Source organism: Mastomys coucha, unplaced genomic scaffold (genome assembly GCF_008632895.1).
Source record: "Mastomys coucha isolate ucsf_1 unplaced genomic scaffold, UCSF_Mcou_1 pScaffold16, whole genome shotgun sequence".
Taxonomy (NCBI): domain Eukaryota; kingdom Metazoa; phylum Chordata; class Mammalia; order Rodentia; family Muridae; genus Mastomys; species Mastomys coucha.
Genome location: NW_022196898.1, coordinates 74,581,557 through 74,607,995, shown reverse-complemented (window position 1 = coordinate 74,607,995; position 26,439 = coordinate 74,581,557). Strand labels below are relative to the sequence as shown.

Sequence of the window (26,439 nt, the reverse complement as noted above, 5' to 3'; positions counted from 1 at the left end):
AACTGAAGCTCCCTTCTCTGTGATAATTCCAGTCTGTGTCAAGTTGACACACAAAACCAGCCAGTACAAACCGCTTTAGGAGAGAGTTCTCTCTCAATAGTAAATACTGTGTTCATGAATGATGGATACTAAGCCCATCTTCTTGAGCTGGTTTGATAAGTTTTCATCTGTCTTGCACATTTCTTCTAGTAGCTTTCTGTTCCCTAATGTCTCACCTAAACAAAAGAATATTGATTTCTCTGAGACATGGCAATAGTAAGTCATAGATTCAAAGTCAAGTTCTGTCGCTTTTGGAATGTTATTTCAGTTCAGAAATTGGCAGTTCTGTAATCTCTAAACAGAGTGAAAGCATGCGCAATGCTTCGTCCCCAGGATGCAATGACATTTGAGTTATTACATAAGAAACTTAAAACATGATTTTCTATGGTCCCCATAGTCTAATTACAACTACTGTATATATTCAATGAAGAATAATTGTAATTGACTTTGACAAAACTATGAGACATATTGTCTCAAATCCTTCAGCCTTAACTAGCTGTAAAGCTGAGGGTATGGCCTTGCTGTTATTATTCAAAAATGTGCCTTAGTTAGAAGTTGTAAAGTTAAAGTAATTTAGGAGTTATGTATCAAGTTTTGTGCCATGAGTTTTACATGATGTTTTAACTTTAGCTGAGACAAAATCCTGTGAGATGTGGGATGAGCCTTAGTTTATTGATGCAGAAATTGAGTCCATGTCTATGTATCATGTCCAAATTTTATCTGCCACAGGACATCCTGAGAATATATTTGAGCTGCGTTTAACAATACATACTCTATTGTGTCCTTCATCCTGAAGTTTGGACCATATCAATAACTTATCGTTATTAATAGAAAAGAGTTTTTAATTCATCCTCAGGTTAATTTAATAAAGAAATTCCTAAATTAAAGTAAACGATCACCAGAACTGAAATTCAAATAAAATATAGAACTGAAAATTATTTCCAGGTACATACGGTAATAGAGACGGCATCCACCAACGGCAAACTTTACTTATTTCTAATTCTGTGACGTTCAAATACTATGGTGTAGGGACAGAGAGAAGAAAGAATATCCTCTGTTTTTCTTCCAAGCTGGGGTTTCCAGGGAACATTATGACATGCAATATGAAAACCAGGACTCTCTGTACCCTGTTGTATTTTTCAATGAAAGACAATTTAGGCTGTGTCAGCTTTCCAAAAATATCACATGTGTTGGGGTGCTAAAAGAGTTCTAAAACTCAAATTAGTCCTAAAAATCAAATTAGAGTCATATATTTTTTTCAAAAAAGTAAAGTGTTTTATATATTATCACGTGAACTTTGAAATTAAATAAAAAATATACCTTAGTTTGTAATAATTTAAAGGACATATGGGGCTGGGAGGCAGAGATTTGTGATGGAGAGTGTCCTTAAAAGGAAATAAGAGAATTAGAAAATCTGGCACGAGAAAATACCCTAGAAACGTCACATTTTCAATTTATTTTTCCCAATGATTGTAATTATGACCATTAGCTTGTTTTCTTTCAAAGATTAGAGTAGAATTTATTAGTCTTATTAGTTTTTCTCTGTTTAAAAGACAATTAACCTTAACATTCATTCTATTATTGAAATTCATAAATATATTTTCTCTAAAATATTTACTTAGTAATTATTTCAGAATTGATAGTATAGTGTTATAAAGGAGGCTGATACCTAGGCAGTAAAAATAAATTCAATAACATTTCCATAAACATTTATAGCCAGCTTAAATATTAATAAAAGCCCAGGAAGGTTGAGATACTTTTACCATTTACCAAATTTGTTTGTTTCACTACAGTGACTTCAAAATAAAGGGCTATTGCTTGGCACCTCTTACACATCACACCAAGGATCAACAGTTTTTAAAATGTCCTCATTTGGGGTTTTGAATCACAGCCACCAAATTGTAGCAATAAAGATGCAAACTTATCAGTTTAAACCCGTGTTTTCTTTCTCCCAAAGCAGACAATCTTTTTGTTTTTGTTTTTGTTTTGTTTGTTTGTTTTCAAGACAGGGCTTCTCTGTGTAACAGAGCCCTGGGTATCCTAGACTCATTTTGTATACTAGGCTGGCCTCAAACTCACAGTGGTCCTCCTGCCTCTGCATCTTGAGTGCTGGGATCAAAGGCACACATGACCCACCCAGCACAGTTGCCAACCTTAAGACATCATTTCAAGGCAATATTAATGTTTCTAGAACAGCAAGCCTTCTGTAACAAGATGATACATTCAATAGTCACTTTGGAAGATGTCCTCTTAGTGTGACTCAGACAATTTTTGGAAGTTAGAAGTTATGTTAAAAATGTGGGTGCCAGAATCCATTTTTTTTCCAACTAAGCAACCCTGGGCAATCTACCTCCTCCTGTCTGAATTTTTCCAACCTCAGTGATCATAACAATCTGAAGTTGGAGTTGTAGGTGACTAGAGGGAATGTTTGAGAGATTCGTAGTAGAACAAGCACTCCATGAACATTACTGTACATGACAATTTGCATTAGAATAATGAAGTCATCTCATATCATTGTTATCCTACCTGTTAGCAGAAGCAGTAGCATTTTCATAGGCAGGACAGAATCTTAAATGGCATGCCTGTAGCCATCAGAGAGGAAAGATTATACTTAATTGTACTTTGGGAATAGTTGCTATTTATCTTGGTTGTGTTAAACTAAAATGTCTTTCTGCAACTAAAATCTTTCTCACAAATGTCATGTGGATCCATCTGGTCTGGACCGGCCTTTAAAAATGCCAAGAACAGTACTCCTAATCTGGGACTTAATAAAGGCAATAAAAATGAAATAAAAATAATTGAATTCATGGAATTATTGAACCATGGAATAAACTACAGTTCTATAACTAGTTAAATTGGACACAAATATATTTGTACGGTACAGCTAAATTTCAGCATGACTGTTGTAGTTTGCTTTCTATTGCTGCTGCGATAAAACACCATGACTAAAAGTAATGGTAACAAAAGGGTTTATGGGGCTTATATATCTGGATCATAATACATTATGAAGGGAAGTCAGGGTAAGGACTCAAGGCAAGAATCACTTGGAGGTACGAAGTGAAGCAGAGGACATGAGAGAAGACTGCTTATTGGCTTGCTCCACATGGCTCACTCAGATTGCCTTCTCATGTAATCAAAGCTCATCTGTCCAGAGATGGCATTGCCCACAGTGGGCTGGGTACTCACTCATCCATTACTCATCAAGGTAATGCCCTATAGACTTGCCAACAAATCAATATGAAGGGGGCGCATTTTCTCAGTTGAAATTCTTTCTTCCTAGCTGGCCCTAGTTTGTGTCAAGTTAAGCACGAACTAACCGGGGGTACTGTTTATTGCTGATGCCTCAATAATGAAGCAATCCTGCCTTATATTAGAAAACGTTAATTCAAGTTTGAAATGAATATGGCCTGTCTAATCTTTTGAATTTCAGCACTGATACTTACCCAGTAGTAAGCAATTCTAGCAGACATTCATTAAGTACTCATTCAAAGCAATAAAAAGTTTTGACTGTATTTGCACCTACTGGAACTGAGAAAGAGGTTTGGAATATAATGACTTGTCCGTTTTGGAAATGAGGGGGTGATCTTATTCAAATTATTTCTGTGCTGTGCTCTTAAGAACTGCCTGCACAGTTTAGATTGGAACAGGACACTTTATATTCTGGGAATTCTCTTGAGTCCTCTCTTACTGTGATCAAGGACACAGATTGTATCGCTTGATTTCCCAGCAGCCTCCCATCTTCTACCTTGCTTCAGCTATCATCACCACAGCATTCTTCTCTTCCAATCTGATGTCAGGCACAGCCCTTGCTCGTCTGTTCATTCAGACAAAATTTTGGTGCTGAGGATGCAGTCAGGAAGAAGCAAGACCTCCACTCTAAATGAGAATGGCTTCCATAGACTCAAATATTTGACTATATGGTCCCCAGTAGGTAGAAGTGTTTGGGAAAGATTAGGAGGCTTGGCCTTATAGGAGGAGGTGTGCCACTGGGGCTGGGATATCAAAAGACTTCCATCATTCTCAGTGTGTCCTCTCTCCACTTCCTCTTTATGGGTGATGAAGTGAGCTCCTAGCTCTTCCAGGCAACATGCCTTCACTTTACCATCATGACTTTAACCCTCTGAAACTATAAGCCTAACGTGGAATGCTTTCCTTTTGAAGTTGTCTTGGTCATGGTGTTTTTTTGCACTGCAATTAGAAGAGTAACTAATCCATATGGACCAAGGAAAAGAAGTAAATCAGTTGGGCATGGTAGTGCATGCCTTTAATCTCAGCATTTGGTAGACAGAGGCAAGTGGATATCTGTGAATGCAAAGCCAACTAGAAATCCATAGTAAGACCCATATTAAAAAAAAAAAAGGGAAATAAAAGGAAAAACAAAAGCAGTAAAAGACATGGAAAAGAAACATACAGCAAGAGAGGAGAGAATGGAACCAGAGCAGTCTGTCATGGCTGACAAGATGTACAGTGAGTAGCCAACAGAGCTGAGCATGAAGCCATGCGCTATTTTCAAAGAGTACATTTTACAAGTCTTGATGTGAGAGCTCCACAGAACATGGTAATGTGTCCAAGGACCACCAGGGAGGTCAGCCTGCCTGACATAAACAAGGGAGAAGAATAGGGGGAGGTTAGGGGAGAACAGGCAATGTTAGAGTTTGTAGGTTATTTTAAGAAATAACCTTTGGCTTTGATTCTAAATAAAAAGAAAGGTGGTTAGAGATTTTAAAGAAAGAAGTGATAAAAACTGGCTTGACTAAGGCTCAGTAGTAGCACCCAGACAGAAGGGAGGGAGGACAGTCTAGGGAAAGAGCTTTAATTATTTTAGGTGAGAAATGAGGTGTTTTATCCTAGGGCAACAGGCAGAGGTAATGAGCCCTGTTTGGCTTCTGTGGTGATTGTTTTCTCAGCTCCAGAAAGACCACACCAGGCCAAACAGTTCCACGTGAGGTTTATTGAGAGAGAAAAGGGTAAGGTGGAGGTGGGGAAAGAGAGAGAAGAGAGGAGGAGAGGAGGAGAGGCGAGGAGATGAGAAGAGAGGAGAGGAGAGGAGAGAGAGAGAGAGAGGAGAGAGAGAGAGAGAGAGAGAGAGAGAGAGGAGAGAGGAGAGAGAGAGAGAGAGAGAGGAGAGAGGAGAGAGGAGAGAGAGAGAGAGAGAGGAGAGAGGAGAGAGCAAGAGAGAGAGAGAGAGAGAGAGAGAGAGAGAGAGAGAGAGAGAGAAGAGAGGAGAGAGGAGAGAAAGAGAGAGGAGAGAGAGGGGAGAGAGACAGAGACAGAGAGAGACAGAGACAGAGAGAGACAGAGAGACAGAGAGACAGAGACCAGAGGGGCCTTCCTTTATATATGGATGGTGACATAGTCACAGGTAATGGTGGGAGGTGAGCCAAGTGGATTCTGGGAATATGGTGGCTGTTGCCTCGGCAATAGGTGTGTGGGTCGCACTGTTACCTATGTGATGTCACAGGGGGTCCTGATACCAACACCTTCCAGGTAGAATTTAAAGACAGAGCTATGGCATTTACACTGTGATCTTGTGAGGTAAGACTGAAGTTGTTCAGCACTATTCTGTACCTGATGTTGGTTCAAAATTTGTGAGTCTGACGCGGGAAGTTTATTTTAGGCACATTTAAGTACAGCATGATTTTTGGAAAAATGTTTCCTGGTGACAGTCAACTCAATCTTATGTTTACAATAAAAATTAAAACATGATTACATTGAAGTTCTTTTCAAAGTACATGTGACCTTTTCCATAAAGATAGCTTCTATTAATTGAGAAACAGTGCTCAAGTTAAGGGTATTGGGACATTGACTGAAATAAATATAGCAGTCTGGGGGAGCCAGGTGTGGCCTGGCTTTACAGACAGCTCACAGGTCACCAGGCTACTAACCACATCCATTCCCAGCCTTCTGGGCAGAAAACAGGTTCTACATCTCTTTCTGTTTTCCGTAGTGTTTGTCTGTGAGCACAAGGACCTTGCACCCTCTGCAGATGAATTCAGCACAGGATGATGGCAGAAGGGAGGGTGAAGGGTGAAGTTTGGGGTTACCAAGGGAGAAGTGGCTGTTGCATTTTCATGACCTGTAGTGGAGAGGTCTGTGTGACGAGCAGGCCTGAAGGAATAATCCGGCCAATTTTGAAAATTTTGAAATATAGTATCCATTCAAGATAAGGGAGTTGGACACATGAGTCTGAAATTCAGAAAAGAAGCTTTGACCACAGATAGAAACTTCAGTTCAGTCAGTGTACAGAAGATACTTAATCCATAGAACTGGATGAGATTATCAAAGTATTTATGATTCTCTATGTATAATAGAAGATATTTGATAGCTGAACCTTGGGGCACTCAGGGTCATGAGAATGGGCAAAAGTGCTCAAAGATGTAGGAGGGAAACCTGGAGCGATTTGTGCCATGGAAGCCAAATAAAAAAAGTTATTTTTGGATCTATGAAATGGTCAACTTTGAGAAATACTGTTGGCCAAGTAATCTGAAGAACTGAATAATATCTGGATCAAGTGGTAATAAAAGATGATTTCATTAGAATAATTTCAGTGGAGGGTGGAGTCGAGTCAGATGGAGTTCACTAACTGGACAATGGACGGACAAAATATTCCTCTAAGGACCCATTTTATAAAGCACAGAGGAAACAAGAGAGTAGATGGAAGAAGAAACAGAATTAAGAAAGGCACTTCTGTTTAAGTAAAAGGAGCAATAGCATTTCTGTTTCATAGTTGGGAAACATCAGCAGGGAAAGAAAATAAATCCATCATTTGAGGAGGTGACAGGTAGAAACTAAAGAGAGCGGATTATGACCAAGGGCTCCTTCATCAGCTGGTAAAGTATTCAAGCCTGGTACACAGTGGAGAGTTATCATTTCCTGAGGGTGTAGACAGTTAAAGAGAGAAAGGGCATGTGGGTAAAGTGTCGGGAAGTAGAATAGGTATGGGGCTGGAAGCTGGGTGTGAGGGGGGAGCTCTTAACTGCCTTCTTTTCATTCAGTGGAATGAGTCAAAGCCACTAGCTGAGTTATAGGAGAGAGGTGGTAGAGGTTATGGAGGGAGAAGGTGTGAAATGATCGACTCAGGAGAAAGGAGAGAATGCATAAGGCTAACACTGTGATGGTTGTGACTGCCCAGCAATGTTAAGGACCTGCTTGAGGTCATGAGCATGGATTTGAAGTGAATCTAGATAGCATGTGTATGCGTTCTTCTGAAGTCTGGTTCACGCAGAAGACGGCATTGCTTGTGATTGGTAATGCTGTTTAAGCAAGCATGTATGGCTAAGCTAGAGAAATGCAGGCAAACTTAGGATACATGGGAGGAAGCATGCACATCATTCCAAAGGGCATGTGCAGAATGTGTGCCAAACAGACTGAGGACACTGGGGTAAACAGATGGGCTCTAGATACCAGTGGTGGAAGGACTGCTGGCATCGGATGAGTGGAGGTCAAGGAATTGAGTGGCAAAATAGATCTTGGACAAAAGTTCTCCTCTTTTGAGATGGCAAGGGCTAGGGTACGATCTTGGAGTAAGCATACAAGGTAAAGGAAAAGATGTGTCATTGGCAGAGAAGAATTCTGGAACCTTCAATTATTTTGGTAAGTCCATGAGTGTGTGGGTGGGAGAGTGTGGCAGTGAAGTAATACTCTTCCGAGGATGAGGAATGAGAACCAGGGGACACTGGTAGAATGCACAAAGGAGGCTTATGAAGGAGAAGGAAGAGTTTGGAAGATGGGACAGTGTAATGAGCAAGCACAGTGGATAGGATGAGGGTGCGTAAGTGATCACAGCTCTGGTAGCATCAGGGAAGTGTCATCAGCATTCAACTAGAATGAGGTTTAGAGGAATATTCTGGGAAGACATTTAACACAGAGAGATGCTCCTGGTCAGGCCGGTCGTGATTAAAGGACGTTTCAGGAGTGGTACATGTTAAGAGAGACAATCAGAGGGATTCAGGAGTTAAGTTTGGATACATGAAGGCCAGCCTAATGACTGGCTTCAGTCGAGGAAAATGCCAGGACAAGTTTGCCCCAGCCAGGTTCCAAGTAAGCAACAGTTGAGAGCTTAAAGGAAGAGTAGAGGAAGCTAACGTGGTTGTGCTTGTAGGGTTCTCTAGAGTTCCACCTTGATCTCTGCTCTTGGAAGCCTTGATCAAACATGTTCTCAAAGTGATTCTTGGGGGAGCTACAACCAGATGCAGGTGGGGTATGAGGAGGTAAAAGTGTCACTCCTGTTTGTCACCCTCTCTCCTTGGTTATTTTCGTTGTGCCATTGGAAGCCACCTGGCCTTTTAGCAGTAGCTGAGATTTTGCCCACTCAGAGTCTACATTCTTTTTCTTCTTCTGAGAACTTTAAAGAATCTTTTCTCCCTTCTAAAGAAGTTTTCTCTCTCCTCCCTCCCTCTACTTCTTTCTTCTCCAAAGGTGAAATGGAATAGTACCCCAATTCTGGCCCTTTTGTCTCCAGGAATAAGAAACAGAACAGAAAAAAAAAACACCTGATAATCTTGTTTTTAATGCCAACTACTTCAAATTGTGGGGAGCCAGTTCCTAGAGATTAAGGAAATGCATATATTAAAGATAATTTGGCAGTCTCATATTAAGAAGCAGCTATCCCACTAATAATGAACATGATTCAAAGCTAAATCTCTTTCTGTGTGTGTGTATGAGAGAGAGAGAGAGATAGAGAGAGAGGGAAAGAGCAAGGGAGAGAGAGAGACATTCTGACATTCTTTTATCTAATCTCAGCAATCCAGGTTATAATTTGGTTTCCTAGATGAGAATATCTGTGGCATGATAGGTAATGTATGTTGTGTGTGGGGTTGTGATAAGCATGACATAGACAATTGTCTTTTGTCCTATACTCTGTTCCTTCTCAGGTTTCTCCACCAGAAATGAAAGATCTTTAAGGACAGGGGGAAGTCCAACATTTAGAGAAGCAAGTCACAGAGTGCACACAGCCTGTGTGTGTGAGCACACACCCTAAGGAAGTGCTTTGTTCAGGATGCTGCCTGGTGGCTGGTCTGAAATGAGTCCTTGAACCCCGGTGGATGTGTAGAGAGTCATCGGGGGCCTGAGTGAAGGGTGTCTCTGCCTCTGGGGAAAAGGCTTGCTAGAGAGTTTATGGAATAATATTGTCTTTGAGAAATGAGAGGAAGTATGTAATTCAGCCCATGGAGGCTGAGGAGGAAAGTAGAGAGCAAGAAGACATGTTATCAGGGATTTGGGAATGAAGTCTCTCATCCAAGACAGCAAGGAGTTTTTGTCAAAGATATTATTCAAGTTCCTTAGAGTTAGCCATTTTGATACTAAACACACAGCTTTTCTTCTTTTTTCAAACAGTTGTACTTTCAGTGAGATTTCCACGTCTATAAAAAAGATGCTAGAGCCTTTTTAACAAATTTCATTTACTGATACATTTTTACATTTTACTATTATTGTTATTAATTTTTATTTTATGTACATATGTATTTGCCTGCATGTATGCCTATGTACCATGTAAATGCCTTGTGCTTATAAAGTCCAGAAGAGGGTATTGGATTTTCTGATACTGGAGCTACAGAAGATTGTGAGCCTCCATGTGGTTGCTGGGAATTGAACCAGGGTCCTCTGGAAGAGCAGTCAGTGTTCCTAAGCACAGAACCATCTCTTCAGTGCTAAAAGTTTAGCAGTATGCAGCGAAGCAAGCAAGTACCTCATGTTGGGAACAGGAAACATTAATAACATAGGAAGATGAAGGGATAGATGAGGAAAAGTTCTGGAATATGCCAATATAAATGTGTGTGAAATTAAATGTGGGGTGAAAGGTGTACATTGACTTACATGAATCAACTCACAATAACTTATAAACTAAAACATATACACTAGAAGATACTGTCGGTAAAAAGAATCTACTGCTAGCTGACCTAGACTTGATACATAATATGTATTCAATTAACACTCAGTAAATACGTGATTGGACACTGGACATTGGATCAATTGCTTAACTCATTCTGAATAGTAAATTAGATATCCATGGAATGAGAACCAATAACACCTATGGTACCAAATGCTTTTGACCTTTACCGCAGACAGGCTACATGTTCATTACTATTCTGAATACAACATATGTTGTTTACAACATACTGGTCTACTTTAAAGGGAAAGTGTCAAGACTCTACTGAATTACACAACAACCCATCACATTGTAGTTACTTGCACTTGAGAGAACAAGTCATGACTCTCTAATGGTTAAAGTTAGACAGCATTTAATTAACAAAGGAGTTCTAGCTGCCAACAATGGCTGCACTAAAGTTACTGGTCTACAGATTCAGACAAATGCTAATACATTTACCTTAGAATTTGGCTGAGAATATTTTAGCGCATATACTAATTTCCAGAAATCCTGTTGTTCTGCTAAGTTTGATAAAAACTTTCATCTATAGCTAGGATCTGGGTTGATGCATGCACTGTCTTTTATTGTCAACCTTGATAAAGCTGCAAAAGGGAGACAACCTAGGTTTTCCAGTCCTTTAAAAAAAAACACTTTGCTTGATATTTTAAAACAGTTAGTGACACACACACATATATATATGGCCTTGTCTAGTGGATTATGTCTATAAAAAGGTATAGCATAACATGTAGAAAAAAAGAACAAGAGAAGCCAAATGTTAGGGGATGAGGAAGGACCAGTTGCAGGTGATGCGCATGAGTTATGAAGGAGTACAAAGAGCTAATTGTATCAATTCTGTCATGGACTTTTCGTTTTTTTGGTGGAGAACAAGTGGATAAAACATATCCAAGAGTGAAAACATGAAACAGAAGCGAAGTTCCCCAGCTTCGGTTCCAAAGGCTTACTCTAATTCTGTAGAAATGCATCGAGTTGTATAGACCGATTATGATTAGATTTGGTGTGTGATCTTTTTACTTTTTTGCATGTGTTTTAATTAATGAAGTTAATAAAAATTTTAAAAAGTGGGGAAGCCTCATGTCATTAATTGCCATCTGACCTTTAAACCATAATACTTTATTACTGTAAGAAACCAAAAGATCAGCCACTACACCTCTACTCTTCAGTTTTACTTTTAAATGATAACTAGCTAAGTTTAATATTCATTTAATATCACAGAATTCTCTAATTCACTTTAATATTCTTTTTATCATGTTGGCTCATTTGAGTCTTGTAATTCTAAAAAGCTTAAGAAATAATTTCCAGAGTCTGAGCTATTTCTCACTAATTAGAATTGCAAATAGGGGCCATAAGAAGCTGAGTTCTAAAGAGTGAAATAGGATTATAGTGGAGAATGGCAGCCTGAGTTTGGTTTCTCACCCCATGTCACTGGTTAGTTCATCTTTTATACGTTTAATTTCAAGATTAGGGGAATTAGTACAATTGTGTGCTTACCATAGGGTTGAATAATAAGAAAAACCCATAGTAAGTTTTAGCTATTATCTAAGTAATGTGTTCCCTTTAAGTTGAACATTTACATTTCAGTAAAACATGGCAATTATAAGTACATAAAATAGTTATTTTTCTTTGAGATTTATGTGAATATTTTACTTTAGTGAATATTAAGTTAGTTATTAAAGAATCTATCCATAAAAATAAGACTGTATAAGACTGTGTGGAAATAGCCCAGAAATAGAGTTCAAATTATTGAGTAGGTGGCTACTCATGGAACTAGGTTTTTCTCTTACATTTCTCCTACAGTTCCACTGGAATTCAAAACACTTAAAAAACAAACTACAGTGTATAAACCAATATTTTTGTTCATAAACATATTCTTGAATAAAACATGTCCAGCTCAACTTATCATTATAGAAACTAGTTCTGTAGCTCTGGGAGAGCTTAATTAGCATGGGCAAGGGATCTTTTCAATAGCTGGGGGGATGAAAGCCAGGTTACCATCCTTTAAAGGGACCATTTCCTCTTGAACTCACATATTTTACCTGCTTCCCTTTAAACATTTACATTTTACTATAGTTAAAGAATTTACGTATGTTAGTTGGGTGTTTCTGATGTGTAAAAGCTAGAGGAGAGGCCTTGTAGATTTACAAAGAAGATTATCCAGAAATAGGAACATGAAATTTTTGACATGTCTGTGTAGTTGCTAGTTGTTTTTGAGTAGTTACCCAGCACATTTATAGGCTACCCAGGGTTAGAAACTATGTTGTATTGCCTTCTTGTTTAGAACCCCCATCAAACAACTATTAACCAGCAGATAGAAGTTTGCTTGCTATTGGGTGTCCATCATGCCCCATTCTCTATTTCTCTTTCTAACTTCATGACCCATTTGCCCACTGACCTCTTTTCTACACTCTTATGAAACCTCAAGAAGAATAGGTAGTAATAAAATGTTTTCTTTATAATAAAGAGCCATTGTTAGTTACATTCTGACATACACGCAAAAGCAACAGACTAGTTCATTTTGAAATGGCAAATCCATGAAGATAGAATGTAGATATAATTTATACTGTTGTGTTATTGCTTGTTAGAGAAACAGAGGCACCTTAAACAAGCAGTGGGCCCATGGCTTTTTCATAGAGGCAGAATGTTCTTATTGTTTAACTTCTTGGCATAGGTATATTTAGGCATCTTAAATGGCATTTAGAAATAGCATTATTCTAAAATTGAGTACAAAAAGTGACAGCTTTCTTGGTGATCATAGGGCCACAGAACCCGATGACTTAATACAAGAACCTCAGTGAATATTTGTTGACTTTTAAAAGAAAACTTAGTCTGTTTTATTGTATCAACATTGACATACATGAAACTGTTGTCAAAGATTTACGCTCAGAACACTCTTTAGTTGTGCCTGTTCAAAGTCATTAGAAGATGCTCAAACTATTGCTAGAAACAAATCTGTATTTGATGCAGTAAAACTGACAGGTAAGTATGTAACTGCTGAAGTAAATCTACATCTCAAGATGTTATGTTCAAGTTATGTTACACATCTCCAGTTATAAGTATAAATTCAATAGGAGTCTCATCTCTATCAAATTTGCCACTGAATCTACACAGCTGATCAGACTACACAGCAGCCTCTCCCTATCTCTGTCTCCCTTGTCTCTGTCTGTCTGTCTACCTGTCTGTCTGTCTGTCTACCTGTCTGTCTGTCTGTCTGTCTGTCTGTCTGTCTGTGTCTCTGTGTGTGTGTGTGTCTGCCTGTCTCTCTCTTTCTCTTTCTCTCTCTCTCTCACATCCAAACTTGGAGTTCTTCTCACTTAATAATAATAAGATTATTATGGTTCTGTCTCTGGCATCATTAGACTCAGACTCTTGTCTGGTGAGCCAAGCCATTTGGAATTAAAGATAGACTATTATTGCCCTTCTCGGGATTTTTAACGCTACAGTATGAAAAGAACAATCTCTTAACACCCTTGTGTTTAGAACCATTTTTTGTACATTCAGAATACTACTCAACCATTTTTAGATAAGTATTCTGTATAATGAAGTATATAGCAGCTGAAGGAATGGCTCAGTGGTTAAGAACACTGGCTGTTCTTACGGAGGATAAGTGTCCAGTTGACAGTATCCATGTCAGATAGCTCACAACTGCCTGTAACCCCAGTTCCAGAGAATCTGAACTCTGATCTCTGCTCTCTTCTGGTCTCTGGGGATGCACCTGGTGCACACACATAGTCAGACATACAAATATACACATAAAATTAAAAAATATTTAAAATAAGTATATAAATAAGGACTTCTTGAACATGTGTTCATAATATAAGTCATTTTTGTATTCCATTAGCAAAACTGATTGTTCCAGGCTTTAAATTATTGTGAAATAACATCAGATATACTATTTCTTTTTTCTTTTTTTTGAAGATTTATTATTATATATAAATACACTGTAGCTGTCTTCAGACCTACCAGAAGAGGGCGTCAGATCTCATTATGGATGGTTGTGAGCTACCATGTGGTTGCTGGGATTTGAACTCAGGACCTTCGGAAGAGCAGTCAGTGCTCTTACCTGCTGAGCCACCTCACCAGCTCGTGCTATTTCATTATTATAAAATAGCACAGAAATGTGTGGACAAACACATTAAGGAATGAAAATAAAGCAATTCAGAATTCGTTTAAACAAGAGAAAGCCCATGTCATCATGTTCTGCTCTCTCACGCTGTCTTCTGTCTCTCTGCAGTTTTAGTTACTGGCATTTCTGGTGTGTTTCTCTGATCAGTCTGTCTCAGTTCCCTGATTTACATGGCTGAAATCTGCCATGCCTGTCCTCAACAAAAGGCTTTGTACAGAAAACATGTATTGAAAAAGGGAGGTGGGGCTCTTTTCAGAAGTCTTTAACAGGGATTTACAAGGGAAGCAGTGATTTTGCTGACCCCAGCTGACCCTGAATGGCACACGTCACTGAGAACAGAAGTTCCTAAGCTAGATCCACATATTGTGTGAAACGCTTAGGGTAGACATTTGTTCTGAGGTTGCTTCCATCATGCTGACTGCTTTCAGCAAGTGATTACCACCATACCATACCACACCACACACACACACACACACACACACACACACACACACACACACACACATACACACACACCATCCCACACCACACACACATACACACATACACACACACACACACCATCCCACACCACACACACATACACAGACATACACATACACACATACACATACACACACATATACACACACACACGCGCACGCACGCACACACCATCCCACACCACACATACATACACAGACATACACATACACACACACACACACACACCATCCCATACCACACACACACACACACACACACACACATACACATACACACACACCATCCCACACCACACACACATACACAGACATGCACATACACACACCACACACACACACACATACACACATACACACACATATACATACACACACACATCATCCCACACATATACATACACACACACACACACGCATGCACACATACACACACACATACACACACATACATACACACACATCATCCCACACATATACATACACACACACACACACGCACGTACGCACACACCATCCCACACCACACATACATGTACACATACATACATACACACCATCCCACACTACACACACATATACACACATACACATATACACATACATATACATACATACACAAACATATACATATATATACATACACAAACATATATATTACACTGAGTCTGACATACGGAAGAACACATAATCTAAAATTAAAGCTATGCTGGAGTTGTAAAAACTGCTTGCATGGGAACTCCAAGGCATAGTAATGTTAATTATATTATTCCCTTAAAAGATAGTTAAATGTAAACAGGCTGACTATAGCAGGCTAACTATATAGTTTTAATTGAACTCAAAATAGGTTATTAACTTGGCTGCAAAGTCCAGCAAAAGTTCAGTCTTTTGGAGCTCAAGAGATATTTTCATAAAAATGTATCACTGCAATAAATACTGCAGTATTATTCTTATAAAGCAAATGGGATAAGGATGCTCATATTCGGCCTCACGTGCCATCTGCCCAGTTCCTTTCCTTTAGAGTTTCTGGCTAAGCTGCACTACAGTATCCTGTAAAGACTATGATGTAGCTTTGAGGATGAAGGAACTGATATTTGTCCAGCATGGTGTGGATCAACAGGCAGCTCCAGGGACCCTAATTTCTGCATCCTCCCCTTACCAAGTCAGTGGATGTGAAACGTATAAGTGGTGGTCTTACACTTTTAGGTTTCTCATCCTGTTGTTCAAGAGGGCATCTCTTATGTTTCCGTTGTCATCGTTTACAAATGTCACAGTACAGTCAGAGGGTTGAGAGGGTCAGTGAGTGGTCCTAAGTCACAATGCTGGTACTAGAATCAGATGTTCCTTTAACACCAGCAACATCTTACTACTTCTGAAATTAACCATAACTTTTACCAAGGAAACAAATATAAGGAAAGATAGAAAAAGAAAAAGTTTAATTTGAATAAAAACACTGTCCTTCTTAACATAGAGATAGAAAGACTTCTAGCAACTTTTTATGAACTTAGTGACAACTGGAACTGTCAGTCATTGTTTGGGAATTTTTTTTATCTTACCATGTATTCATCTACTTCTTTCAGATTTGCTGCAGTTGATTATATGATTTCCCTTCACCTCAGGATATTCTGGTGTACAAAGAATATCGGCTCACTGTCTAGCCCTCTATTTCTAAGTTTAAATCATTCTTAGATTTTGTTTTTAATTCTTGATACTGAGTTTAAATTTTTGACCAGCATTTGTTAGCATTTTGAGGCATTAGTATCCGGTGAGAAGGAACTGTTGTGCCCTTAAAGTATAATTACCATCTATTCATCGATGCTAGGAAGCAGGGCTGATAACAAGACTGTTGAGATCGCACTTAGCACAGTGCTGTGCCGAGATGAAAAAGGTCCATGAAATATCCTCAATAAATCATTGGCATATTTACAGCATGCACATACACATGTTCACTGGTACTGTGATTATGCTGTCACTAAAAATGAAACCACAAAAAAAGTAAGTAGCAAGAGATAGACAATGGAGTTCCTTAATTCAGACAGATGTTGAATCTATTTGATGTTTCCTGGTAACTAGCAAAAAAGACAAATGTTGATCTATGCCTCTTTTTCAAAATGAAAAGGACAATAAAAGGATGTAGAGGGCCTTCATGTGTTCTCATTTCAGAACACAGCAATCAATAAGAGAGAGAATGGATTATGCACACACAGCCATGAATGCTGCTTGGATGGTCATCTCATATCCACCTTATGTAAAAACCAAATGTGTAGTGAGTGATACTCCAGAAAGCAGTGAAGCCTTTTCTGCAGGGAATAGTGATATCACGGTCCAGACACGAACTTTTCTAAAGACCTCACCACGTGTCTATCCTGATATCTGGGGAGTGAATGTTTAATATCTCAGATAAATTAATCGTTCCAGAACGTTCTTTGTTTCAGCCAAACTCAATAAGCTTATGTTGAATGTTCTAATGAATATAGAAACTAATGTTTTATGTTTTGATATGGGGAGAACAGCTAGTCCTCAAACACATGTGCAAGAATCCCTGTTGGGAAAGTTCTAGAACCTGCCTTGTGTTTCTACCCAAACATGAAGGCTGCCTGTTCTCCATACTTGTCTCCTTCCTGGTCCCTGAGCAGGTGGAGTGTCCTGTGAAATGTGGCCTCTGTTGTCAGGTGCCAGTGTCACTAAGGCTCCCGTAAGAAGTTTCTTCTGCGGGAAGAGAAGCCCCTGAGGGGGTCTTCAGGAGAAGTACCCACAGAACTTACCAGAACAGTTAACAGCAGTGAATAGTCTCAGGAAATAAACTGAGCTGTACAGTAACACGGAATTGTTTGTCACTGTGCACTCTCATAATACCTTCTCTGCTACATCGTGTTCATAAGATAAAACAGCCTTAAGTCAATTAATGCTAAGTTGCCATTTTTTGTGTTGATTATATATACATATATATGTATGTATGCAAGCATAAGCATGCCACATCAGGCCTGAGGCAGTCAGAACATAGTGTTCAGGAGTCTATTCTTCTACCATGTGGAACCTAGGGATTAAACTCAGGCTTGGTGGCAATCATTTTAGCTCACTGAGCCATGTCCACATGCTAAGTTCCTATTTCTGACAATATGTATCAAACAAATTCTGTTTCTGACTAATTCTATTTTTAATTAAAAGTTCTCAAGCCAAGACATTAGTGTAAAGGCTTCTTAACATCTATTTCCTATGGTTAAACCGCCCCCCCCTTTTTTGAAAATTTTACTAGCTATTTTTTTTATTTACATTTCAAATGTTATCCCCTTTGCTGGTTTTCCCTCCAAAAATCCTTTATCTTATTCCCCTTCCCCCGCTCACCAACCCACTCACTCCCACTTCCCTTTCCTGGCATTTTCCTACACTGGGGCATTGAACCTTAACAGGTTCCCATCCTTTAAGAACTTTGGTAGGAAATCATCCTCCATCTTATCCCAATGCCATTTTAAAAAGTTTAAATTTGTTTTAATATGTAATAAAGACAGGCATCAGGGTTTTTTTATAAATGAAACATTAAAAAAGTTACAGTATTTAAATATGAAATTCTAGTGATGTAAAATTGTTCACCGAAAAGATCTGTGTGTGTGTGTGCATGTGTGTATGTGTGTGTGCACATGTGCATGTGTGTACATGTGCGTGGAGGTCACAGTTCTACATCAGGAGTCTTACCGAATTGATGGCCACCTTACTTTTTGAAATGGGCTCTATCACTGAACCCCATTGATTTCACTTGGCTTCAGAGAGCCTCCTGTGGTACACTTGGCTTCTTCCATAGAGGCTAAAGGTATGAATGCAAGTTCTCACATATACATGGCCATCCCTCCAGCCTGAAGACCCTATTCTTAAATCAAAATAGACAGACTTCCAGGAGAGCAAACGCTGAAGTGATGCCTGATGTCTCTGGTCTTGGAAGGAAGTTCACAGAGTAGGTGATTACAGAAAGTCACACAGATATTTATCAGTCAATAGCCAACTATTGGCCTCAAGTAAGAGGCTTACTGAATTATATGACCTCATGTTTTAGAGAGGAGATGGCTTTGGCAGAGCAAGTCTTGGTTTCACTGGTGGACCTAAAACATCTGGAAAAAAGTATCTTCAAACCCAAATCCCTGATCTTATTTGGATGAAACCCTGATGTAAAAAAACAAAACAAAACAAAAAAACCAAAAAAACAAAACTTATCATTATAATGTCTGTTAACCTGTTATTTCCAAGTAATTATATTAAGTAAATCATAATGAATCTTTAATTGGCACATTATAATTGTACATATTTATGGAATGCAGGGTGAAGTTTCAACAAGTGTTTAGCTGTGTTAATGGTTGACGAAGCTAATTACATTATCTATCATCTCAGCAATAATTATTTATTCTGTCGAGAATGTTCACAATCCCTTCTTCTGCCAATTTAAAAAGTATTTCTTCTCTTTCTCTCTAATTGCCTCATTGCACCCATTGCCCAGTGTCTTCCCATCTGACCCTCTCTCTACCTTCCCCAAGTTCTGCGAAACAGGATTCTACTCACAGTTTGTATGAAGTCAGTCTTCAGATTCTACATGCGAGGGATGTGTGTGCCTAGCTTGTATCAGCTAATAGAATTCTCTGTAGCTTTGCTCACGTCACGAATTTCAATTACACTTGTACGAATGAATAATATTTTACTGTGTATCTTTTCAAATCCATTCTTCCACTATGACCACCTGAGAGAGTTTTACTTGTTGTTGTACAAGTTTTACTTGATGTTGTTCTGTACTTAGCAGTGCAGAGATCTTTCTAGCAGACTGATCACATTTCCTTTGGCATCCCCAGTATTGAGACAATTAGATTATACAATAGTTCTGTTCTTCAGCTTTTTGAAGACACTATACCATTTTCTACACAGGCTGGACTAATCTTTTCTAACAGTAATGTATAAAGGTTCATTTTTTTCTGCGCATATTTACTAACACTTGACATTTTTGTCTTCTTGATAAGGGCCATCGGTTATTCTAATAGGAATGCTTTAATATCTTATGGTTTTGATTTATATTTCCCTAATAATCTGTGATATTTTCACATACCTGTTTCCCATTGTATATCTTCTTTTGAGAAATGCGTATTCAGATGGCTTGCTCATTTTTGTTGTTTCCCTCCCTCCCTCCTTCCCTCCCTTCCTCTCTTTCTCTCCCTCCCTCTCTTCCTCCCTCCCTCCCTCTCTCTCTTTCTTTCTGCTTGCTCGTCTTATTATTGAGTTCTTTGAATTCTTTGTGCATTTGGAGATAACTCCTGACAATAGTGGCTTGTAAGCATCCCCTCTCATTATCTAGGCCGTTTTCACTTTGTCGGTTGTTTTCTTTGCTGTGTGGAAGCTTTACTGTGTGACCTGATCACACTTTTGAGAATAATCCTAAAAACCTCTGTACAGTCCAATGCCATGAGGCATTTCCCATGCTTTTCCTAATAGGTTTATAGTTTCAGGTCTTATATTTGAGTCTTCAGTTCATTTTGTGTTGTGTTTTTGTAACTGGTTAGGTTCTGGGACTTGCTACACTCCTTTGTAGACTGTTGAAACAAAGGGATTATTTGTCCACTTCTTGAAAAGGCTACCTTTTTCCAAATGGGTGCTCTTAATGTACTTGTCAAAAGCCAATTGACTGTAGGACATTGATTATGTTGATTCATTCCTGGGCTATCTATTCAGTTCTGTAAGTCCACATGTCCCTCTATATCTGTACTATGCTGCTTGGGTTGCTCCAGATTTGTTGTATATTTTGAGGCCAGTTTTGGGTATTTGGGGTCTTTTGTGATTTCTTGAATTTTAGGAGATGATTTGTATAAGTGTGTATTTCTGTGAAGAATATCATTGGTCCTTTAACAAATACCACATTGAATTTATAAGTCACATTTAGGTATATAGATAACATTTTTTCAGTATTATGGTACATAGATTCAGGGAATTGGGTAGGTAGAAACTGGATTTGACAGTATTATTAGAGATTCTAAAGTAAATTTATTTATTTTTTTAAGAAAAGGCAATTGGGATCTAAATTCATTTGAAGTATAATACTATTGTTGTGGAGTTGTGCAACTTTAAACATGGTCTTTTGGCTTTTAATCACTTTGTAAAAGAGATTTTCTATCATTTATTTAAAAATAAGATTTATTGGAAAACTGTATATTTGATATTGGACAGAGTTTTGACTTTAGCCAGCACAGTAAATAATTTAGAATTACCATTTTCATTTTCTCATTAGAAAACACTTATGTGCTTTGTGTGTGTGTGTGTGTGCTTTGTATATGTGTGCATAGGTATGTAGGTATGTATGTGTGTGGATGTGTCCTGGGCATGCTTATGGATATGCAGGGGCCAAAGAAGCACACCCAGTGTTTCTCTGAATCACTCTCTGTCTTATTCCTCTGAGACAGTCTCTCATTGGCGCTAGGTTACTCACCAGTTAAGCCAGGCACCCTCCTGTTCTGTCCCCTGTGAGCACCGAGTTCCAGATGATGTGTAGCAATGCCTACCTTTTTTAAATATAATGTTTAAACTATTATTTTAATACTTTACGCATGTGGGTGTTTTGCCTGTACGAATATCTGTGCACTACATGTATGACTGGTGCCCATGGAGGCCAGAAAAGGATGTGGGAAATCCTGGAAGTGCAGTAGCCAACACTAGTGAGCTGCCTTGGGTGTGCTGGGAATTGAACCTAGACCTCCTGAAAGAGTAGCCAGTGTTCCTAACCACTGAGCCATATCTCCACCCCTGACACCCAGCTTTTTACATACATGGGCTCTGGAAGTGCTGGGGTCTAAACGTAGAGCCTTAGATCTAAACATGGAGGGCTCTTTTCTAGTTCGATGCTTCTTTACTTCTCAATTAAAGAGGTTCAAGGTTGATAAAATGAAGTTCTCCAAACCTTGCTTCTAGTGTGCAAATTACCATTGTGCCTTTATCTCTGGAGGTTCACCGTTCTGAGCCAAAACATCCTCCAGAGACCACAAAAAAAAAATAAATAAGTAAAATTAAGTTAAAGAAGAAAGAAAGAAAAGGAAACTAGAGACAAGACATGAGTGTGTCTGCTGTAGGTCGTTTGAGTATTGTTAGCACAGTGTCTTCTTATAATTTCTCTGCTTCTAAGCCTGACTTCTTCTTCTCTCAGAATGGACTTAATGCTCTCCATCTGGCAGCCAAGGAAGGCCACGTGGGCCTCGTGCAGGAGCTGCTGGGAAGAGGGTCCTCCGTGGATTCTGCCACCAAGGTACTGGTCACGTTTCTTAACAATGAGGAAGAGAGGGTTTTTTGGTTTGGTTTGTTCTATTTTGTCAGTTTTTAATTTGTAGTAATTTGTTTAGTTGTTGAAGAGGTTTAAAGCTTTTACCAGTCATTCTGAAGTCTGCTAGGGTTCATTGACCACTCAGGAATAAAGCTGAAACCTTCTATATTACTCTGAAGCATCGCGATCACTTCATTTCAGGACTTAGACGTGAGACTTGTGAAGTCTGGAAGCCCGGATCTCATTCCTAATCTACTATCATTCTTCCTTTGATTCACAAAAAGCCTAGATCAACATGAGCCTCTGCAGACACTTGCACCTGGTTGCTTACAGTCAATTAATTTAAGAACAAACAAACGAACAACAAATATACAAACACACAAACAGCAGTGGTAAACCAACTCAGCGAAGATGGTGGTTTTAGTGGAAACAAGCAATCTTCTTTAGGCTTTGGCAAAGTTGGTGTGTCTTTCTTTGGATTCATTCTGTTTGCTATGAGTATACCAGATCCTTTGTGCTGTACTGGGGGAGAACTTTTGGGTCATGGTTTCGATTACTAGAATTATTAAGCTATTGATTGTAATATAGTTCAAAGTATTTCCCTCCCTTGAATGGTGCATATCAGCATAAATATTCATTAAGCCCACCATGTTTTGGTTGCTTAAATGTTTGTTATTGCTTTTATTTTCCTTCTAAATTCTACTGATTTTTTTCTCTTTTCAACTCCCCTCTAGTACCTTTTCTTTCCCTGCCCCGCCCCCTCTTGGCTGCTAAGGGAGTGCTTGGGATTAAACCCAGGGCCTGGTACATGCCAGAACATAACCAATCTAGAATTCTTGTCTTCCTGAAATAAGGACCTCAATTGTGAATCCCAGGTGGTCTGGGATTTCAAGTGTCCCTTACTGCAGGGATTTCAGATGTGCTCCACCATGCCCGGTTTTGATTAACTTTTAATCCTAGATTAGAGTTATAGAATTTTCAAGAGAAAAAAGATTCTTTAAAAGAAGAAGAAGGGGTCCCACAAATTCTGAGTGGATTGTGGCTCTACAGTGAGCCGGTAGCAGAGACAGAGAGAATTGAACTTTATGGTTTGAAAGCTATGTTTTTGTTTGTTTTAATTTTTTTATTTTCATGATTGCTCTTAATCACATTTTCAACCTCTTTGATGAGTGTTGACTTGTATCATAAATTCTGATGTAGCAAGTAGTAGAAATCGTAAGTAATTTCATGGTTGATCCAGAATTTACTTTTTAATTTCAAAAATACTTTTGAGTAAAATCACATGTCCTTGTAGAAAGAAACATAACTATGAGCAAAGTTTCTTCACCTACTGAGAGTCTCCAGGTGTTTTTTGGAAATATTTATTTTATAAGTTGTGTGTGTGTGTGTATGTGTGTGTGTGTGTGTGTATGCATGCGCATGCCTGAGGAGGTGCAGAACAGAACATCCAGTGTCCTGGAATTGGTGTGATTATAAGCCACCTAATGTAGGTGATGGGATCAGTGTGCTATTAACTACTGAGCCATATCTCCAGTCACCCTACTTATTCTTGCACAATTAATGAGCAATGTCTCAATGAACATTTTTAAATTGGTATTTTCTTATAATCAGATGCTTTGATGTTTTTTATTTTATGAAAATCCCTTCAACTCCACGGGACACTGTCATGTGCACACATACCCACAAACTGTGGCTTTGTTAAAATCCAGTCCTCTTATGGTCCCAACACGGCACCAGTATTACAAAAGAAAGCAAAGTGAGATGTTAGAAGAGATTCCCAACTTCTTATTTTAAAATAAAAATCCCTTCAAGGTGGGCTTGGGAAAATGAATGGTTTACCATGACAAAGTGCAGATTTTAATAATTTGAAATATGAATAAACTTGAAAATGCTTGTACATTTTGATTTCTATGCAGTTTGGAAACCTGTAACATTTTCTATGCTGTTTTAACAGAAGGGAAACACTGCTCTTCACATTGCATCACTGGCCGGACAAGCAGAAGTTGTCAAAGTTCTGGTTAAGGAAGGAGCCAATATCAATGCCCAGTCACAGGTACTAGTTACATTCAGACTCTCTCTGCTGTGAATATACAATGTGGCTTTGTGGTATTGATTTAATGGTTTTTGGTTTTGGATTTTTTTATTTTGTTTTGCAAGTTATTCTTTTACTTATTTTAGCCGAAACATTCTATAACATTATAGAGCTAAATTTCTTATTTCTAAACACTTGGCAAATGCTAGCCCATTATTGTCTTTATGTACTTCAAAAACAAAAGGATCTGTTGACAGTGACCTCTGTGCAATGTAGTTCATGAAAGTGCTGTGCCACCTCATAATGCTGGTTTTTCCTGTAATCTTAAAACATTATCCAAAATCCAGCATTCCACTAGGAAAGCCTGCTATGATGCAGGACTTTCCATACTTTGTTATCTTATACACAACTTCACTAAATTACTGAGGAAAACTGGCAGGTTGCAACCCTACAGCTTTATGATACACATAACCATAAAAGCATATTATGATTCTATTGAAATTAAGGAAAAAGGAATAATAATTAAGATAAATCACACTGTAAACCTGACTCTTTTTTTTTGTAGAAATTATGTGTGCATGATACTTTCCCTCCTCATTTTACTCTTGGTATCTATGATGTCTGTGGGTAGGAACCGAACTATGTATCTTTTTAATGAAAATCCATTCCTTTCAAATGTGGGAAGCCCTGTGGTTGATACCATATTAAAATACAAATAAAAACAAACAATCAAAACACAAGTATCTTTCCATTTGTTTCTATTTGGTTCTATTTCTTTTTATAGCACTAATCACACATTATTGCTACATGAGATATTGGCAGCTCATTTTTATTCGTTCTATGGAACTTCCCCTAGTTTGTCTTTGTGTAGCAGTATCTACTCCCTGTCCTGTTCACTCCTCATTCTGTCTACAGAGATATAATTGCATGGATGACACACATGCCAGACCAGGAAATGCTAAAGATAAGTGCTGTAATCAGCTTAGTTATTTTTTTCACTTTGGTTACAGGGATTAATGAATCCATGACATATACATCATCCATTTTTGTCTGTGTAATGTTATGATGTTTTGATTAATCACTTCTATTTTTGTTTGCAACTCAGACTTTCAGCTAAATTTGCATCAATGGCTAACTAGGAATTGAAACATATTGTAGTGTAAACCTTTAATAAAACCATTTGAAGATTGGTACCATTGTAAAAAAAAAATGTTATGTTCCATTAGTTACAACAGCATCTTAGACCTGAAAACATAGGATGCTACAAAATAGCTGCTAATAACTGCTCTTTGGGTATGAGCCAGAGTGTCAGTTTAGTAGTAGAACAGGTGCCCAGCAGGCAGGCAGCTCTGGGCCCTTTCCCAAGCCCTGCAACACAGACATTTCTGTATATAGCAAAATAGCATTCTTTTACTCTACAGCAGGGGTTCTCAAACATTCACCTGAAGTGTAATCACCTGCAGAGCTTGCTAAAACAGGTTTCTGTGTCTCACTTCAGTTTCTAGATGCTCTGGAGTGGTTAACTCTCAGATGTGGGTGCTGCCAGTCTGGGAACCATGCTTGCTTCAGGGGACACGAGAGATGCCTGGCATGTCACACATCACAGAGCACGACTCAGTGAATTGTGAACTTATAAAGCATGGAGCTGAAAGAGAATGCTGTTTAAATCAGCACCAGGGTTTCCCTTAGGATGTCAGAACCCTGACCTGCAATGCTGAGATTTCTGTCTATAAAACGGCCAGGGCTGTATTCCTCCAAATGACTCATTGAACCCAGTAGGAAGTTACATATGGCAAATGTTGCCAAGTAGACATCCGTTAGAAGCTATGATATTAGTTATTACATGATGGTTTATATGCTTTAGGGACAACACGAAGATAATTAGCTAAAGTCATCTTAACATTCCTGTGTTCCCACATTCACTGAAGCTCTTTCTTCTTGTGGTCCTAATTGGTCAGCTTTCAACAGATCTTGAAAGAAGGCTGATGTTATCACTATGAGATTAAAACAATCCTTATTCGTGCAGCACATTGTTAGCTTGATGATTTACATGGCAGGGAATCCCTACAAAGAGCCTCAAATGGGATTTTTGGTTATATTGTGAGAGAATTTACGAGTGAGAAAAATTAATCAGATTTTAAGATTTTTTTCTAAATGCCTAACTCATTTGGTGAGGCTGATGACATTATTGAACCTAGATACCCACCATTATCAGTTGGCTCATATTTTATGATTGATTTTAAAAGAAATGTTTATAAGGTGAGTTTACTATCTTGCTGATGAGTCTTAGCAAGTTTGAAAAGGCATGGACTAAAGGCCATGCATGCTGGCATGAGTCTTCTCTCAGTTTTTATTTTCTTCATTCCTATCTAACTCAGGGCATAGACTTATGCATCCAACCTTTGGTGTTAGATAAATGGGTGGGGACATAGTCCAGGAAATTGAACAACCACTCCCTTTTAACAACAATTAAATGGATGCTGGATTCCCAGATTCACAGCATAAATCCTCAATTATATATGCAAATGTTTCTATTATCTATCTATCTATCTATCTATCTATCTATCTATCTATCTATCTATCTATCTATCTATCCAT

At 38.5% G+C, this 26,439-nt stretch overlaps 1 protein-coding gene across 48 annotated transcripts in view; it reads left to right on the top strand.

Moving 5' to 3' along the window:
- Window positions 1–26,439, top strand: part of Ank2 (ankyrin 2) — a 576,750-nt gene that overhangs the window by 400,184 nt on the left and 150,127 nt on the right. For all 48 annotated transcript variants that reach the window (XM_031375399.1, XM_031375406.1, XM_031375436.1 and 45 more), the window contains 2 exons: window positions 21,696–21,794; window positions 23,764–23,862. In XM_031375399.1, coding sequence (XP_031231259.1) covers window positions 21,696–21,794; window positions 23,764–23,862 — 198 coding nt within the window. The remainder of the gene's footprint in view (window positions 1–21,695; window positions 21,795–23,763; window positions 23,863–26,439) is intronic.